Source organism: Pyrgilauda ruficollis, unplaced genomic scaffold (genome assembly GCF_017590135.1).
Source record: "Pyrgilauda ruficollis isolate IOZ18807 unplaced genomic scaffold, ASM1759013v1 scaffold100, whole genome shotgun sequence".
NCBI classification, from domain to species: Eukaryota; Metazoa; Chordata; class Aves; order Passeriformes; family Passeridae; genus Pyrgilauda; species Pyrgilauda ruficollis.
This window is the reverse complement of record NW_024508102.1, coordinates 1,163,625-1,182,570: the sequence shown is the minus strand read 5'-3', so window position 1 is coordinate 1,182,570 and position 18,946 is coordinate 1,163,625. Positions and strand designations below refer to the sequence as shown.

At 44.0% G+C, this 18,946-nt stretch overlaps 1 protein-coding gene across 1 annotated transcript in view; it reads left to right on the top strand.

The window, feature by feature from the left end:
- Positions 1 to 18,726, top strand: part of CR1 (complement C3b/C4b receptor 1 (Knops blood group)) — a 38,964-nt gene extending 20,238 nt beyond the window's left edge. Inside the window, exons 34-57 of the mRNA XM_041467054.1 lie at positions 135 to 326; positions 862 to 1,044; positions 1,259 to 1,450; positions 1,683 to 1,782; positions 2,312 to 2,397; positions 3,205 to 3,384; positions 3,814 to 3,861; positions 4,076 to 4,258; positions 4,535 to 4,717; positions 4,916 to 5,095; positions 5,504 to 5,533; positions 5,678 to 5,753; positions 6,010 to 6,080; positions 8,923 to 9,114; positions 9,325 to 9,421; positions 10,032 to 10,117; positions 10,491 to 10,697; positions 11,296 to 11,478; positions 11,990 to 12,178; positions 12,286 to 12,477; positions 12,781 to 12,807; positions 13,458 to 13,524; positions 14,988 to 15,085; positions 16,880 to 18,726. Coding sequence (XP_041322988.1) covers positions 135 to 326; positions 862 to 1,044; positions 1,259 to 1,450; positions 1,683 to 1,782; positions 2,312 to 2,397; positions 3,205 to 3,384; positions 3,814 to 3,861; positions 4,076 to 4,258; positions 4,535 to 4,717; positions 4,916 to 5,095; positions 5,504 to 5,533; positions 5,678 to 5,753; positions 6,010 to 6,080; positions 8,923 to 9,114; positions 9,325 to 9,421; positions 10,032 to 10,117; positions 10,491 to 10,697; positions 11,296 to 11,478; positions 11,990 to 12,178; positions 12,286 to 12,477; positions 12,781 to 12,807; positions 13,458 to 13,524; positions 14,988 to 15,078 — 3,035 coding nt within the window. The 3' untranslated portion in view covers positions 15,079 to 15,085; positions 16,880 to 18,726. The remainder of the gene's footprint in view (positions 1 to 134; positions 327 to 861; positions 1,045 to 1,258; positions 1,451 to 1,682; positions 1,783 to 2,311; positions 2,398 to 3,204; positions 3,385 to 3,813; positions 3,862 to 4,075; positions 4,259 to 4,534; positions 4,718 to 4,915; positions 5,096 to 5,503; positions 5,534 to 5,677; positions 5,754 to 6,009; positions 6,081 to 8,922; positions 9,115 to 9,324; positions 9,422 to 10,031; positions 10,118 to 10,490; positions 10,698 to 11,295; positions 11,479 to 11,989; positions 12,179 to 12,285; positions 12,478 to 12,780; positions 12,808 to 13,457; positions 13,525 to 14,987; positions 15,086 to 16,879) is intronic.
- The last annotated feature ends 220 nt before the right edge of the window (positions 18,727 to 18,946 follow it).

Below are 18,946 nucleotides of genomic sequence, written 5' to 3'. Positions count from 1 at the left end.
AGACAAATGTCAGACTACATAGAAGATGCATTAATAACTTGGGGTTTAACAGGGCCTATCAATGCACCTGTTTCTCTTTAGCTCCATTTCACAGCCAAGGACATATTTCTCATGCCCATTTTGTTTCTTGGCAGCCGGTTGTGGCACACCAACACCGTTGCTATTTGCTGAGCTAAGTGAGCAATATGAAAATCAGACTGAGTTTCCTGTCGGGATGTCTGTGAACTACACTTGTCGGCCTGGATACGTGGAACAGCCACAGATATCACCAACTATCACATGTCTTGAAAATCTAACATGGTCTGAAGCCCAGGAGTTTTGCAAAAGTAAGTTTTGCAGCTGCTTCTAATTGGTTGAAATTGTGCGCTGAAGCCTTGTAATTTCCCCTTCACCACTCCCTCCTTTGGAGGGTTTGTGCAGACTCCTGAAAATAGTGATTCTTCTCCTATGACACTGAGTTAAATAAGCTTAAAATCAGTTTGTTTCAACCCTTGCCATGAGCACCTTCCACTATTCCAGCTTTCTCCAAGCCCTGTCCAGCCTGGCCTTGGACATTTCCAGGGATGGGGCAGCCACAGCTGCTCTGGGCATCCTGTGCCAGGGCCTGCCCACCCTGACAGAGAGAATTCCTTCCCAATATCCCATCTAACCCTGCCCTCTGGCAGTGGGAAGCCATTCCTGTCACTCCATCCCTTGTCCCAAGTCCCTCTCCAGCTTTTTTGGAGCCCCTTTAGGCACTGGAAGAGACTCTAAGGTCTCCCTGGAGCCCTCTCTTCAGGCTGAACAACCCCAACTTCCCCAGCCTGTCCCAGCATCATGGCCCTGCCCTTTTCTCAGTTCTGTTTTGTCCTCTCTCTTTAGTGCTGCAATGCCCTTCACCTCCAAATATTGACAAAGGAAGCCACGACAGCCAGGACTTGGAGGTTTTTCCCACTGGGATGGTTGTGAACTACAGCTGTGACCCTGGCTACAGCCTCCGGGGAGAGGCATCCATCTACTGCACCGACTCTGGCAACTGGAGCCTCCCTCTCCCTCAGTGTGCAGGTACACTGTGGTTCTAAGCTTGGACTTAGGGATAGCCTGGGAGTTTCTACCTGTAGGACTCATCCTCACCCTTTCCAAAATTCTGAATCCTTTACCCTCCCCTTTTTTTAGCCATTTTGCACAATGGTTTTAAGCTGTACCTACTCAAAATACATTTTAAAACAATTTTTGTAGTTGACATCTCCGTTTCTCCCTACGTTTTCTCCCCTGATAGGTGGCTGTGGTGCACCTCCAAACCTCACCTTTGCTGAGCTAACCAGGGAATACAAAAATCAGCAGGAATTTGCTGTTGGGGACACTGTGAGCTACAGCTGCCGGCCGGGACACTCGAGACGCCTTGGAGTGCCCCAAACTCTGACTTGCCTCCAAAACCACACGTGGTCTGAAGCCCTAGAGTTCTGTAAAAGTGAATAGCTCCATCCATTTGGTGTTGGTTTTTGGAAATTGTGTATTTTGTGGGTTTTTGAAGGAAAGATTGGTACATGGCTTTACTAGTCACATGGTCTGGGCCACTTTGGGCCTTTTCGAAATCACATCTTTATTGGTGGCAGAACTTGGACAGAGCCTTAAGGTACCTTCTCATAGTGTGTTACACAACCTCAAGAGAGGAGCTTAAACTCAGCCTTGTTCTTTCCCAGGGAAGCAGTGTAGACACCCAGAACCCCCCAGGAATGGCAGAGTTGTTGTTCTGACAGATCTCCTTTTTGGGTCAACCGTGAGCCACACGTGTGATGAAGGGTGAGTCTCACGCTGCCTTTGCTGCCTCCGTGTCCGAGTTTGGTGCTGGGTAAAGGATCAGAGCCCACTCCTCTGCACAGCTGTTCTCCCACAGCAGACCTGAATTGGAATTTTGGTTCTAATTCTGCCTTAGTTGCCTGGTCCAGAAACGGAGAATTGTCTCATTTTTCCCTCCTGTGCTCAGCAGATTAATTTGCAAAGCAGTTTCAGTTTTCCTTCTCAGATGGCCTCGAGCAGGAGCTGAGAGTGGGAGCAAGGCCGTGCTGCAAGGAGGCTCCAGCCCTTTGGAAATCAGTTGGGTCATCATTTATCACCTGACCAATCTAACCCAGAGTTTTTGGGGTCAGTGTTGCTCCTCTTGGATGTGGGAAGAAGCAACTTGGTGTCCTTCATTCCCACGTGTTAAACCAGCAGAGAGACCTTGGTGATCAGCTGGATTCAGGAGGCTGCAGAAGGAAACCTCTGGGGAGGGAAAATCCCAAGCTGCAGGACTTGGTATGAGCTGATATTTCCCTCTCTGCACCTCCAGGTACAGACTGGTTGGACAGTCCCACAGGAGATGTGAGATTTTGGGACGACATGTTGGCTGGACTGGTCTGCCTCCCATCTGTCAGAGTAAGTAGGTCACCACTATATCGGGGCCAGAATTGCCATATTAAATCCTTAAAATTAAAAAGCATTTCCTTTAAATAAATAGAATTAAATGAATAAGACTATTAAAGGATAATATTCCTCTGGGATGTTTTTTTTATGCTTGTATATTTGGTTTCTTCTAAAATTCTTCCAGATGTAAGCTTTTGATCTGTCACAGCAATGCAGACTGAAGAGCTGTGAGATGCCTGCAGGGACTTGTCCCTTTTGTTTCACAACAATAAATGAGAAATCAAGTAAAAAGTGTGTTTTGTAATAGAAGAGTGATATTTTGAGTAGCATTGAAATGGAATTTTCCAAAGCCTGTACTGTTAACCAAAGCACAAGGATGTATTGCAGGGGTTGCTCATTGCAATTAGTCTTTTTTTCAGATGGAATTGCTTTTTGAGGTTGGGATAGTAAAGCATTCTTGAGAATGACAGTACTGACAGACTTCTACCCCATTTCATGTGTTTATTAGAATATATTCACACCATCTCTCTGTAGTACCCTTAAGGTACCTAAAAGAACTAAAACCCCTCAGTCCTTGGAATTATTCTTATCTGAGTCTCTAAGATTTATTAGAATATATTCACACCATCTATGTTTATATATATAATACTGTAGTACCCTTAAGGTACCTAAAAGAACTAAAACCCCTCAGTCCTTGGAATTATTCTTATCTGAGTCTCTAAGTCCTACCTGTGAAGCTGCTCTGAGCACACTGAGAATGGACTTCAGGATGTGCTCATTTCATGGCTTTGTACCCCTAAACAGGAGTTTCTCTTTCAGGGGTGGTGTGCCCAGCCCCACAGATCCACAGTGGGAGGGTGGCTGTCCCCAAGCCCCGCTACACCTACGGGGACTCTGTCACCTTCAAGTGCCGCAGAGGCTTCACCCTGCGAGGCCACCCCACGTCCCAGTGCCGAGGTGACAGGAGGTGGCACCCACCTCTACCTGTCTGTGAGCAGGGTAAGAATCAGCTCTTGGCCTTGGTGGGATTGCACATTCCTCCTGGTTTCTCACCTGATTTCTCTCCTGACCGCTCTCCAAAGCCAAAGTTGGTTTTATTTTTCCTGTTTGCTCCAACTACTTTAAGGACAATCCAGAAATTTTTCCTTTCATTTGTGCCTCTCTTCACACACAGGAGATGAGCCAGGGCTTGGGTAATGCTGTAAGTACTGGCATGATTTGCACTTTCTCACTCTGCTTGTTGCAATCCATAATCTACATTCTCTTAATTCCCTGGAAATGAGGAATTTGGTAGCTGCAGGATATTGAATATCAGAGAGCTGTGAATTTTTTCCTGGAAATGTTAACAGCGGGATGATGGGAAATGAAGGTAAATGTGTACATTTTATTTGCTCAACCATGTTTCTAAACTCTTAATGCTGCATTTAGATGGAGTGTCAGAACGTTATCACCACCCTGACACCACAACAAAGCCAGGTAGGTCTCTTACCTGAAGAGGCAAAATTTGATTTACTAATCACTAACTCCTCCTCCCAAGCTGTCCTGCTTTTTTGAGGGAGCTTTGCAGAGGGTTGGGCAGGGCTGTTGGGGTCAGTGCTGTGGGAGGGAGCTTCAGCCTTCCCCAGCTGCTCAGAAGTTTTCCCTCTTGTCTCTCTGAGCTCTGCTTTGATCTGCACGTCTCTGTTTTCAGCGCTGCACTGCTCCAAGCCTGCAGATATCACCCACGGGTCTTTCCGTGGCCCAGCAAAAGCAGTTTTTACTGTGGGAACATCTGTAAACTACATCTGTGAGCCTGGCTTCTCCCTCCTGGGGACAGCATCCATTTATTGCACAGCATCTGGAGCCTGGAGCCATCCCCCTCCCGTCTGTCAAGGTGCGTTTTGGCAGCAGAGAGTGAAGAACAAAGGACATTTAACAAATCTTGCCTTAGGGGAAGGTCTGTAGGTCTAAATATGAGTACAGGGTGTGTGATAAGAACAAGCTCGAGTTTTTAGCCTTTCCAAAGGCTGCTGGAGTTACAGGGGTCCGGGCTGTTGAGTGCAGGGGAAGAAATTCAAAGGGAGCAGCTGAGGCTGCAGAGGGTCAGTGCCTCAGTCACTCCCTGGCCACCCTTCAGCATCCTGTTGATTGTCTCTCCCTGACTTTCCAGCTGTGAATTGTCAGCAGCCTCCAAACATCACCAACGGGAGGCTGAAAGGCAACAGCTCTGCCACCTTTCCCCCCGGAGCCGCTGTATCCTACAGCTGCGATCCCGGCTACTCACTGGTTGGGAATGCTTTCATCAACTGCACGGGGTCGGGATCCTGGAGCCAGCCCCTCCCGCAGTGCAAAGGTGAGTCCCTGCTTCCTCTGATGTTTGGAATTCCATGTGACTGAGGCACTTTCCCAGTTCTGCAGAATGCGGAACGAGAATTAATTCCTGGCTAAACTCAGAAGGAATTCAAGAGCAATGTCCTAAATAACCCACAGCTGCGTTTCTCATATTTCGTGTTCCCTCTAAATGCCCTCTTCTTATTGCTTCCAATTTCAGAGATCAGATGTGAATTCCCGGATGTCCAAGGTGTTAAAAAAGCCATTAAAGGAAATACTTATCGCTCTGGCACTAACATCACTCTTGAATGTGACGAAGGTTACATGCTGGAAGGCGTCAGTCACACCCAGTGCCAAGAGGATTTCAGCTGGGACCCTCCCGTGCCCGCCTGTAAACTGAGTGAGTGGAATGTAAACCAAACAAAGATCGTACAGAAGCATGCAAATGCATTTTAAACATGCAAGTGTCTGTATTTTTTTTTTAAAGGAAGTATACAAGGGTGTGGTTTTAAGAAATCTGGTGTTGTGGGTGTTAGCAGTGAGACACTGGCATGGGGAAGCTGTGGCTGCTCCTGGATCCCTGGCAGTGCCCAAGGTCAGGCTGGACAGGGCTTGGAGCATCCTGGGACAGCAGAAGGTGTCCTGCCTATGGCAGGGGAGTGGAACTGGATGAGCTTTAAGATCCCTTCAACCCAAAGCATCCTGTGATTTTCTAAAAGGTTTATTGGTGTTCATTAAGGACAGTTGAGAAATGCCGTATTTTGGTAGAACAGTTTACTGATTTTCCTTTTTTTTCCCTTCCCTCCAGCATCCCCCAAGCCCGGGTCAGTAGGCCTAGGTAAGCAGCTTACAAACATTTTTGTCCCCAGCTCAGCGGCCTCAGTGGCACAGCCTCCCTCTGCTTACTCAGCAGATACACCCTGTTGTGCATTTCGTGTACTTGACACACACAGTGAGAATAACCCGGGTTCTTCTCCCTCAGGAGTGGCAGCTGCAGCAGTTCTGCTGCTCCTGGGGGCAGGTGTTGTCTGGAAAATAATTTCCAAGCAGAAGGAAGGGTAAGGCAGCTCTGGCTGTTCGTTCCTGTCCCTTGGTGCCAAGTCCCAAGCTTTATAACACTTGATACACTTGAAATATTTGCCTCAGTGTGTCTGGGCTTTGTAATTTTGTACCTTCAGCTCAGGCTTGCAAATGATACAGCCTGGAACTCATGGCGTGGTCATGTAATTTTATTTCAAGCCTCTCTTTCTTAAAGGAAACCCAACTGAGTGTTCTTTTGCAAGGCAATTCATTGTTTTCTTCTTTTTTACGTAGCTATTATCATACGTATGAAAACTATAATTACAGAACCCCCCTGAACCCAGACACAGAACACAAAGGCTCGTGTCTGCCATAGGAGGTATGGATTTATATTCCTCAGCACAAAATATCAGTGACAGCTGCAATAACTACACTGTCATTTGTTTATATTGCTGACTGCATTGTTTCCTTGAATGACTACTTTCCTAATACAATCATTCAAGCAGAAACATCTTTCCCCTTCGTCTTCTGATAGAATATTTTCTTTTGCTGAATAGAATATTTAAATTGGGTTTGAAAACATCCAGTTTTCCTTCTGATGCCACCTCCAAAGTGTGTCTTTCCTTTTCCACAATCTGGATGGTTGGTGTGCTCAGGTCAGACTTCCACACCAGTCCTTGCTTCTGGCTTAAAACTGCTTTTAATTTGTACAGATTATGAAAAAACTGAAAAACTGCCTCAGCAGTAGTAGAGTCAGAAAAGACACTGAACTCGGTTCCTGGGGGGTTTTTATTGCTTTCACACTTGCTACAATGGTGTTTTTACTTGCAACTGGATCTGTTTTCTGTGGTGGATCTGTTGCAGCCAGCAGTGAATTTTCACTGTTAGCAGCACTTCACCTACAAAGTGGGACATGCAAACAATATCAGTTTTGGGTTGTTTTGGGCGATTTCTGTGAAACAAAGCATTTCCCAGAAATTCCCTCCTCCCTCTCCGGGCGGCGATGGAATCTCTACACACCAGTACAAAACCAGGAAATCCTGATTTCAACGCCAGGATATCATCTCTTTCCTAGGCTGGAAAGAGATCTCATCCCTGCTGCTGCTGCTCACCAGGCACCCGGCTCGTTCCCCGCAGCGAGGAAGCGCCGCTCACGTGGAGACTGGAATTCTGTGCCAAAAAAAGAGGACATTTTACTGTAAATCTTCAGTGCTCTTCTGCTCTCAGCAGTTACTGTAAGGATCTAGTGAGGCTCAGACTGCACGCAGCGTGGGTGCTGCCTCTGAGGGATTTCTGTGAATATTCCCGAAGAATATTTCCTTTGTCCCCAAAAAACTGGATAACCAGTTTGGTACCCACCAAAGTGGATAATGCCAAGCCTTGGTAGGAAGAAACAATTAATAATGCACTGGCCATAACCCCAATTCCCTGTCTCCCTGTGCCCACCAAAACATACCTGCACAAGGGTGGGATCAACCATGTGTTAATTAATGTCTTAATTACAGCTGTATTTACATCTTTATTTCCCTCCAGCAACGCTTATGTGCGGTGTTCCTCTACCAATGCTTAACCTAATAAAAGCTGATGATGACAATTCTGTGTCTTCTTTTAGGCCTGCCTAGAACTTTAAGTCTTTTCTGCTTTGGTTTTTGAAAAATTTTTTTGGCTGTTCTATTTTAATGCTGCTCTGCCACTCAGGGGATTTAACTTCCAAAAGCGAGCAGCCCTGCACGGGGATGTCCATCCTGAGCTGGCTGTTGTTTTTAATTTATCACTGTTGGTGTTCTAAGTGTTACACTTAAATACACTTTGACTTCATCCTCTTTCCTTGAGCTGCCCAGGAAAGGATTTAATCTCCTTGCTGTAATGCGCTGAGTGTGTTGGAAAATGTGGAATATGTCCACATATTGCAAGATTACTTCAAGTCAGGGTATTCTTTGGTGGAAGATGTTTGTATGCTTTCAATCCTAATCCATACAAAAGGAGCAGGAAGGAGCATCCCTTAGTCAAGGGCACCCCCGAATAAACCAGCTTTAAGGATGAAGGAAATCAAGGTTCTGATGATGTATTTGGCAAAATACTCAAGGCCGATGTATTCTTCAGCTGAGCAGCGATTATTACCCTGCTAAAAATCACACTTTCGGGTCAAACAGGGCCTTCCCTGAGCATGCGTTGAACCGAGCCGGGACTGCGTCATTCGCGTGGGAATTAACTCATCACAACACAGCGGCTGTGCCTGGAAACCGCCCTAACCCTGCAGTCCTGCGTGTAACACCGGCACGGAGAGCTCGGCCCGGGGGAACACCAGCGATCCCCGGCGGAACAACGGCCCGAGCTGTCCCCGCGGTGTCACCGCGGCGCTGAGGGGCCCGGCGGGCGGGCCCGGCCATGGCGGCGCCGCGCTGAGGGCGGGCCGCGCGGGGCGGTCGGGATCGTGGCCGTGCCCTGCTCCCCGCTGAGGGTGCTGAGGGTGCCCTCAGGGCCGGCCGGGGGGGCGAGGGAAGCGGGGAGGAAATGGTTTTAGGGCGGTGGTGCAACCGCGAGGGTTTGGGCGGGTTCGAGCCGGAGAATTGTGCCGCTGTTCGGCTGGGGAGAGACCTCAAAGCGCATCCCGTTCCACCCTGGCCCGGGCAGGGACACCTGCCGCTGAACCTCCGGCCAGCCTGGCCTTGGAGCCGGTTTTAAACTCCGCTTTTTGTCCCTTAGACCCGCTTTCCTTTTTCCTTCAGAAGGGACAATGAGCTCTGTGAGTGGGCTGGCTTGTTTGTTTTTCATGCAGCAAACGAAATGGGTGTACCGTGAGTGAAGGCGTGTGTCTAACTGCAAAAAAAAAAAGGCAAACAGACAAAAATCTGAAAATAGGATCTGGAAGGAAGTGCATTGTCTGGGTAGAGTGACTAAAGAACTTAGGAAACAATGAGCAGTGTGCCCTATACACATGTAGAGCTGGACGCTGCATGCAGTTAAAACCTAAATTAAAAAATTGGAAACGACTCAAATATATCCTTAAGAGCTCTTGCATGGTTCTGTGTCCTGTGCTGTTACACCTCAGGGTGTTTCTCTTCTTGCTGCTAAGGTGCTGTGTTGTTTTTTCCTCCCTCTCCCAGGCAAGAACTCTTGCATGGTTCTGTCTCCTGTGCTGTTACACCTCAGGGTGTTCTCTTCTTGCTGCTAAGGTGCTGTGTTGTTTTTTCCTCCCTCTCCCAGGCGCGTGTCCCAGGCCGGAGCGGCTGCAGTACGCAGAGCTCGACGAGAGCTCCAGGGAAATCCAGGATTTTCCACCTGGGACCAAAATCTCCTTCACCTGCCGGCCGGGATACGTGAGGCTCCCAGGGAAGGCATTGACCTGGACATGTGGTGAGGACTTGGAGTGGTCACCCAAGGGCGTGTTCTGTACAGGTAATTTGTTGTACCCCTTTTTTCCCCACTGATATTTGACAGTTCCAGTTGATTTGCAAGTGGGAATTAGGGTTTTGCCATATTTTAAATGAAGCTTGGAAAATGCTGGTGTGGGTAAGAGCAATGAGTGCCAAAGATTTTGTTTTTGTATGTAACTACAAAAATGTATATTTTTTTCTTTTCTTTTTTTTTTTTTTTCCTTTATCCCAGCGAGAAAATGTATTTACCCAGGAGACTTGGAAAATGGTTATTTTGATCCAACAGATCTTACCTTTGGTTCAAAACTGACATTTCATTGTAAAGAAGGGTAAGTGTTTTGATGAACTTAATGATTTTTTTTTTTAATGTTTACACTAGATTTGAAATAAACCCAAATTTTCTGTTCCAGTTCTGACCTGAAATCTGAATTCTACCTGTAGCAAGTGAAGTTTAAATTTACAGCTAAATTTAATTCCCTGGTTTAATTACTCTTTGCATCAACCCTAAGCTTTTTAGTGAGATTCTGTAGAACTGGAGTGTTACCTCTGGTGACTTCTTTTAATGCTCCTGTGGCAGAGGGAGTAGATACATATTCATCATCCTTCATTATTGAATAATTAAGTCAACAACACTAAGGAGTTGGTTTTTTTTTCCCTTTTCTTTGAGTATTAGTAATTTTAGGAGTTTAGTATTAGACAATATTTCTGAAAATGGTAAGACTGCCACAGTTCCTTAATGATGTCTTTTGTTTCTGTTTTGTTTTCAAAGTGAGACTGTCAGCAAAATAAACAAGATTCTGTTCTCATTACAGTAAAACCTTGCTGTGTTATGTCCCTGTAATCACAGAACAGGATTACTGATAAGAACCAATTTTTTGGTGCTTCTTGGAGAAATGAAAAATTGTAAGTTTCACATCTTCAGAATTTTTACCTGTCTAGGTACAGATTACGGGGTAAGGGAGAGATTTCCTGTGATATCAAGAATGGAGATGTTGGCTGGAGTGGAGTTCTGCCTTACTGTGAAAGTAAGTAAATTACTGCTGTGTTTGATTTTCTGCTCAGAGGGGGGTAAGTTCATTTACAAACAGCTGTGCCACCGACTTTCCAGTATAAAAAATGATGGGAAAACAGGGATTTTTTTTTTCTTAACTACTTGGATTGTGCCTGAGGAATGACCACTGAAAAATGTCACTTTTGGTGGTAATTATCTCATATTAAAATCATATTATTCATATTATTATCTCATATTAAAATCAACCTCCTGTTGAAGCTGAGGTTCTGTAGTGTGACTTTGAGTGGCCGTGTCAGATTTTCAGTAAAATGACTGGAAAACCAAGGCTTGCTCTTTGAGGTGAACCAGCTAACACAGCAAAACCAATTTTTGTGCTTTGTTTACAGGAATTCCTTGTGAGCCACCTCCCAAAATAGCCAACGGGGACTACGAGGAAAGAGCCAGCTACGTGTACCAGAGCTCGGTGACCTACAGGTGTCAGGATGTCCCCAAGGGCAGTGATCCCTTCTCCCTCATTGGCTCAGACACGATTCACTGCACATCTGATGAACACTCAAATGGAGTTTGGAGTGGGCCACCTCCAGAATGTCGAGGTTGTTGGGATTTTTAGTTGTTTTTTTTTTTCAATGTCTGGCCATTTCCTTGGAAGTGGGGTGGGGAGAATGGACTTTGCCTCTAGGAAAGAAGGAACAAATGCTCTGGTACAAAGTTTGGTACAGTTCCAGAGGAAATTACATCAGCATGGTGGATATTGATGGATTATGACACAGAATGTGACTAAAATTGAAGTTAAAGCTTGAAAAATACCTCTGTGAGCGTTCTGTTGGTAGAAGTGACAAGGTCAAAGTGAAGGAAATGGGAGACCACAAATCCTGCAGAAAAATTGTGTCAAGGGCAAGGAGGTGGGGGCTGGATTAGGACTTGTAAAAAGCTAAGGAAGAATCCTGTTCCTAAAAACACAGCCACCATGGAAGTGCAGGAATCAATGTTTTTATAAAGCTTCTCCAAAACAACTTGGGGAAATTGGCACTAGGGAAAAGGATGTTTGTGTTTGGTGCAATGTTTGTGTTAGCTGATGTTTCCAAGCTTTGTTTTCATTTGTTAACAAATGTTTGTGTTAACAGATGTGTCCAAGCTTTGTTTTCATTTGTTAACATTTGTTTGTGGTAACAAATGTTTTACCTCTTTCAGTGGTCAAATGTGAAGACCCCAGAGTTGAAAATGGGAGAAAAAAATCTGGATTTGGACTTACCTACAGATACAAGGACTCAGTTGTGTTTGAGTGTAATCAAGGCTATTTCTTGGTTGGAGCAGAGGTAATTACCTGTGAAGAAAATAACACCTGGGATCCTCCAAAACCAACCTGTGAGAAAAGTAAGACTTTCTGAAATATTCCCTTTTCTCTTGTGTGTTGAAAGTGTTTTAGCTAAAATAGAGCATCCTGGTGTTGTAGTGATGTCATGGGTGAAGGCAGGAGAAAAGATGTGGAATGCAGGAGAAAATATTTGATACAGAGAATTAGGAGTGTGCATGGTGAGGAGAGCTGTGGTATCCCTCTGGAGGAGTTGAAATCTTTGTGTGTGTTTTTTTATTCAGCTTTTCAGCTCCTACTTTCTAGAAATGATTCTGCAGCTCAGAGAAATAATGAACCAGTGAGGATTTCTGAGCTGCCACGTCATAGGATTGTATTACCCTAATTAATATCTACAGTGATGTTTAAGTTTTCTAAAGGGAATATTTGCACTTAAAATTGGGGTACAGTTAAACTTCTGCCATGTGCTGAGCTGTTTTTCTTACATGAAGGCAACTTGTGTTTGTAGAATGAGTTACTGAGTTATGAAATGAGCTTTATTCTCACTAAACTTGTTTTAAATTGCTGTGTTAGTTACTGCAGATGTGTGTCCTGCCCCGGAGATCCCCAATGGGGTCCTGATTCCAGGCAAGCCTGCCTATGCAAAAGGAGAGTCTGTGCAGATCAGGTGCAATGCTGGCTGCTCCTTCCCTGGTGGCTCTGCAGAGATGACAGTGACCTGTCAAGAACAGAGTTCCTGGGGTGCTTTGCAGCACTGTACCTGTGAGTAAAACTGCTAAAATCAGGACACGCTGACAAGTTTTAAATATCTACTAAATGTAGTAATACATTTATTATTAATTTTTTTTTCTCCGCCCTTTTCTTTCCAGGTGAGCCTGAAGGTTCTGGTTCCACGCCAGTCATAAGTTATGGGAGAGTGATAGCTGGACAAAAACCTTCCTACTTTGTGGGGGATTTCATTACCATTGAATGTTACACGGGGTACACCTTGCACGGGGAGGCTCGGATTCAGTACATTGGAAACAACCACTGGGAGCCTGCAGTGCCAACCTGCCAGCTCAGTAAGTATGGACTGCAAAATCCCCACCAGGATGAAAACACAGCTGAGACAACAGTCCTTCAATATTCAGGAGAAATAATTTAATGCAGCTGCTTCCTTTGTTTTGATGTGAAAAATAGGGTTTGTTAAAATGAATGAAAATATTAATATTCTAAGTTAAATGTTATTGTGTAAATTAGTCTGCTTCAAAGATTGTGTTGATAGAAGTACTTGACTTGAAATTGCTCTGTGAATATTTTTATAATAATGTTTGAGTAAGAAGCACTTATGTTCCTCTTGTGATACTGATTCCTTCTGTTTTCAGGTGGATACATTATAGCCATCATCTGTGGTAAGTATTTTCTAAAACCTTAAAAAAATACGATACAAATTACATTTTTTACGTGAGAATCCATTTTTTATTCCACTCACCTGTGACTGCAACAGGGTGATGTTGGAGTTTTGGTTAAAGCTGCATGAGTCAAAAAAAGATTGCTTAGTTATTATAGCTTAATTTAATATGAAATGTGTATTTTCTCACGTGGTGAGGACACATTTCAAAGGCAATTTCCAACAACTTGGCCACTTGGATAAATTTCAGAGCTTGGGTTTACTGGGGGTGTGAGTAAATAACTCTGCCAGTGAACAGAAGTGTTCAGTCCATCCTCTGTCCTTGCTTTTGTTACCCAGATTTGTACAAACTTGTCAAAAGCAATGCTGGGGCCTTGTCATTGTTTTAGTTTCTGAGCTGCTGGGGTTTTGCCATCGTGGTGGTCACTGCTTCTGAGCTGAGCTATCTTGATGAATCAAATATTTAATTTACATGGCTCATTCCATAAATAAGTTGGGTTGTGGGGGTTTTTGGGGGGATAGAGGTGGGATAGACCTGTACATGAAAACAAGGCTATTCCTGCAAATTTTTTGTTGCTTTTTTGTGAGCTGGAGATGATCTTTATCACTCTAAGGTGCTTTTATTTTTTTTCACTTGAATTCTTCCTGAAGTGATTGTGGTAGTTGTGGTGCTCCTGGCAGCCTTCTGGATCTACAAGAAATTCTTCTCACAGAATGGGTGAGTAGGCTTCCTTTTTATTAACACTGCAAATTTCCAAATGACTGAGCCAAAGCTGTGCTGATGTTTAAGTTTCTTGAGCTTTGTGTGCCCTTTCTTTTTCAAATGTCTGATTTTGTGTGAGCTCCTCCCAGCAGCTGATGAAAGCTAAAGCCTAACCATGAATTTAACTTTGGTTTTGGATCTGCTGTTCAGCTAAGCTGCTAATTAACACTTGCACTAATTTCAAGGAAGGAAAAACCCTGTTCTCAAGCCTGTGTTTGGCAGTGTCCACTTGCCAAAGAAAGACTTTTGTCCATCTGCTTCAGACATATCAGTTTATCTCCTAAAGCCAGGGGGAGTTTTGCTTGTGTGGGCTTGTGCTGCCAGAAGGTTTTCAGGTTTTTCTTCTCTTCCTGCAGCCCCAGTGTTGGTGTCTCTATGTTAAAGACTTGCAAAATTAACTGTAAAATACTAGATTTGTGCACAAGCAATTAGTGGTCTATTTTTAATGAGACATGTAGGGTGTTTTAAACTTGATCTTCAAAACAACTGGGGTTTATGTGTGGTTTTTCATGGAGGGGCAGGAGATTTAAACTCCTCTTTGTGCATTACTTTTTGCTGTGATGTCTGATTTTATCTTCTGGAAAAAACCTTTTTGTCAGAGAAATATTTTGTAAAATGCAAAACGCTGACAGTCCAGAGCAGGTTTGGTGGTACACACGGAGTGTCAGGATGAGCATCTCATCAAAACAGTGCTGTCTTTTTCCACAATCTGTTGGGATTTATCTGGAGTGCTTGAAACAAAGGAAGGGATGCTTTAAATGAAGCAAACCAGAGGGAATATTCCTGTGCTTCATATTTGTAATGAGGTCCCCACAGAGGACTTGGGAGAGCCCTGGAGGTGCTTTATATCCAGTGAGGTTTTAGCCTTAAATAGGCAGTGCAGTATCAGTCCAAGGGCCAGAGTTTGCTGCTGAGCAATTTGGTGCTTTTGAGCCAATGCTTTTATTCAGTACTGGGATGTTCTGCAGCCTGGAGGGGCCAGAGAAGAGCTCTTGGCAGTTCAGGGCAGCACTTGCTGCCTTCACTTCTCAGGGCTACTGTAGAAAGCAGGAGAGATCTAAAGCAGCATCATCAAAAATTAAAGACTGACATTCCTGAATATCTGACAGCATGAAAAGCCTTATTGTGCCTAGTGCTTCCCTTCATCTTCCTCTCTCTGAACATCTGCCTCTTAAAGCTCTTTCTTGTCTGAAAAGCCTGATCTAATCTCCTTTTATGAAAGCCTCCATCTCCTGTTTAGTGTCTGAGCTCCTGGTGCAGCTGAGCCTTTGTGAGCTGTTGTGCTTCCAGCCCCTGATCCTTGCTGGTTTGTAGCCTCCAAATGACAGCAGATCTTTCCTTGGCCTCTCTTTCTGGTGTGTGTGAAATGCCCTTGGATGGGACATTCAATTAGACCTTTCTCCCTTTCTGCTGTTCAGCTCGTACACAGTTGATGAGAGTTGCAAGGAAATTTGTATTTTAAAAACTAATGTCCCAGCTGAGATGGAAGAAACTGCACAAATGAATTAATGAAAAGGTATAACTTTCCACTTCATTTGGACTTTTTGCAATGCAGCTTAAGTGTCTGTTTTATTGTGGTTTGCTTGGAATTGCAGGAGTGTGGAATCCATCTAGCTGGGAACCTTGGCTTCCTGTAGGAAAGAATATCTTAATTTTTCATTCATTTTGGGAGAACAGGATATAATATATAGAGAATTACCATTTAGCAATGCCAGTAAGAGCTTCCAATGACTGTAAATCACATTTCTTGGTGTTGTGTTTGAAGAATGAGTAGCATATTGCCTACAATACTCAGAAGAATGTCTGCACCCATCTCAGTGGTGAGTTACTACTCTTGGCTAATAGTTTAATTCCCTGTAATTAGAAGCTGGAACCACCTTTGGGGACTAAAACTCTAAAGGTAGTTGTGTATCCCTTCAGAGAAAACCAGATCACACCTCTCACAATTACTGATTCATCTGCATTTTTGCTTTCTAGAAGAGAATAAATGAAGGGTCTAACAAGATCTTTTGAAACCTTCTTATGAAAAGGTGATTTCTTTTTAACATTCAGAGTTCTGTAGCCCTGACAAGAATCAAAATTCAGTTGCTTTGAAGCTGCTGTCCTCTCCTGTGTTTTAACCTAATGCTCACTGCAGTGAGATGCATGTGATGAATGTTGGGGTTCCTCCTGCACTTGTGTAGGGTCAAATGGGCTCTTCCAAAATCTGGCTCTTCCAGCCTTGTTTGAACAGAGCACTTTGCAGACAGGACAGCTCAGTTTGACTTTTCCTTTCCAGTGTTTTGTTGTTGCTATCTCAACAGTGCTGGAACTACAAATAATTTTTTTTAAATCAGCTTCTTCTTTTTTTTTTTGCTTTTCTCCACTGCACAAATTCTGAGGAGGTGATGGGTTCTCTTATTCCAGCTTAATGCAAAGGTCTTTTCATGTGCATAATCTTGTTTTTATTGACATGTAAAGGACAGGTGAATTTTCAGTATTTTTGGTGAGTTTTTATATGAACATTAAGCTTGGAGTTTATTCCAAAATAATTTATAGATTAAGGAATATCATCTTCACTCTGAACAAAGATGTTTCTAATTAAGATAGGATGTGTTTTTTGGGTTAATTTGGCTTATTTTTGGAGAGAAAAAATGAATCAGGAGATAGAACAGAATTCTTCATTTCAAATTTACCTTTACACACGATAAGAGGAATTACTGGTCTGGTGTGTCAACACTGGTGATTCTGGATGGTTTCTTATGGAATGTGGACCTCCTTAGAGCCTTGGAGTAATAGCACTGAGGTTTGGTATGGGTTGGGATTTTGTTAAAGCAAAGCAGGAGTTATTCAAGAACTTGGGACATACATAAGAATGTCATTGTGAATTTTAGTTCTTGCATGTTTAAGTGTTTTAAAGTTGCTGTTAGTGGGCTGCAGAATCAAAATCCACACAAACTAATATTTCATTTTTGGTCGGGAAATAGATACTAAACAACACACAGTAATTAAAATGAATTCCAGAGTGCACCTGGTGGAGTTATGGGAATCCTGAACCTGTTCTGGTGTTAGTTTTTGGTAATACCAGTCATCACTTGGAATGATCCCTTTGGATCAAAGGTTGTGCTGCTCCTTGGGTCATTGCTGACAGTTCAGTAGCAGAATGAAGCTAAAATCTCAGTCCAGCAGTTGGTAAAGAGAGGCTAAAGTATGACCCAGTTTGTGACTTTACCTGCAGCTTAAATGCCAAAACTAAGGATGTGCTTTCAGTGTAAATGTAAAACCTCTTGCAATGTAAAACCTCTGATTTGACTTGTTTTTTTGTTTGTAGGAAACGTGACAGCACTCCCAGTTCTGCCGAATATAAGATGTGTAAAGCATGACTGCCCTTTCTGGGGGGAGGGAGGGACCCTGCAGTGGGATGTCCCTGTCAGAGCTGGACAAGGATTGATTGCCCTTGCAGTGAGTGGCTGTCCTTGAGTTCCTTGTGCTGTGTCTTGCTCTGCTGATGAACTGGAGGAGGAGATGCTTGATAGGATAAGAAGTGTGTGTGCATATAGCTGACACAGATCCTGCTTTGCCTTCTGGGCCCCTCATTGTCCTTCTGTCAGCTGGGGGAAAGGCAGTACCTGCAGCATGCCAGAGTCTGTGGGAGTGCTGCAATGTCCCTGTCCCAGTGCTGCTGCCTTCAGTGCCACCTCTTGGCTTACACAAGATGTCCAATATTCCCCTCTCTGCTGTAGAGCTCTGCTCACTCAAACCTGGCTGTCCTTCCCATCCCTTTTTGCTAGAGGTGGTGTAAATGGTTCTGTTGTTTCCTTTGTGCTCTGAAATGTGTTGTTGCTCATTCCCTGAAGAGTCTGGTGCCGTTGAAGGTGATATCTTTTGGAAACTATCACAATTAAGATCTTATATACTCTACCTCTTTGTCTGCCAAAGTTGGTTGCTGTATATATAATGAATTAAAATGTGCCTTGAAATCAGAATTTTATAGCTTTTCCTTTGCTTTTGAGAAGGAAAAGAGCCATATATATTTCTGATTTTTTGCTGTAATCTCCCAAAGACTGCAGTGGATTTGTTGGACCTGAAAGCTGAAGGATTCTGTAGCAAAGGCATCCCCTGCTGTTGACAGGAGATCCCTAATTAAAGGAACTGCTGAGAGCTCAGTGGTGGCCATGTCCTGTCATGAGCACAGTGGAAATTCCTTAGGGTGCTCGATTTTAGTGAGCCTTGAGGTCAGTTCTGGAGATCTTCTGTTGCTTTCAAGGGTAGAAACAGGTGCTGTGTGATCCACCTACCTTGCTTTTCTACTTGAAGTCACATATTCCACATTTCTAACCTCTGGCTGCAGACTGGGATGTTAAATCAAGCTCTGAAAAGCTTGATTTAGCATCAGGTTCCTGTTTAGAAGCAGAAGATTTTCCCTGTCACTCACTTTTCATGTTAAAGGAAAACCAAATCAGTTCAGTTGTGTGAGTGCTGGTAGATGTGGTGGTCTCTTGTTTGCTGCTTGGTGCTGGTTCAGCAAATGTTTCAGTCCAGATCCTGGCTCCGGGAGCTCCCACCACTGTGTTTGCCATTAGTTTAGAATCACTGCTGCTTCTAATCCTCAGCAAACCCCAAATCTTAACTAGAACAGGTTTTAGCTCCATGAATCTCACTATCAGCATGCAGGCAGCTTCTAATTTTCACAGAAAACCCAAATAGCCTCACTTCAGATGCCTGAGGCAGCATTGAAAGTGCTCTGGCTTGTGTGTGGCTGCTTGGCACTGCTCTCCCTGTCATCAACAGATTGTTGGAGTGGCACAGAACTGTTTGGGGCTTTATAGGGTTTTTTGGGACAGTCCCAGCAGTCGTATTGTTGGAGTTCATAATAGGCTGTGGTTGTTAGAAAGGGGCTTTGGCTCTGCAGAAGGATTTGCTGTTGGTGGCCTGGCTGATAGCTCAGTTTGAGAGTTGTTTGTAAACACTGGGATGTGTGACTGGGACTGAGTGTGGGGCTGGTCAGGAGCTCAGCTTGCTTTGTGTGGCATCTGCAATGTCTGAAATACACTGGAATGTTCTTAACTGGGAAGTGAAATCGCTGTAAAAAGTGGCTGTGTTTTTGCTCTTCTTTCTGGATGTAAAGATTAGCAATGATTTGTACTATTCCAAATAAAAATGTTAAATTATTTAGCAGTAAGTGTTTGTCTTTCATTCATCATTGTGCTGAGCAGCTTTTCTCCCATTGTTATCCAGATGATTTTTCATGTCCCAAATATCAGGTGGAAACTGCTGAGATTGAAGTTTGCAGTTTGTACACAGAGTTACCAGTGGCAGTGTAGGGGATGGGTTTTAATTTGCTGAGCACCTTTTGGGGTTTCCTTTTAGAATTGCAGAGAATTTCCAAGAACCTCCA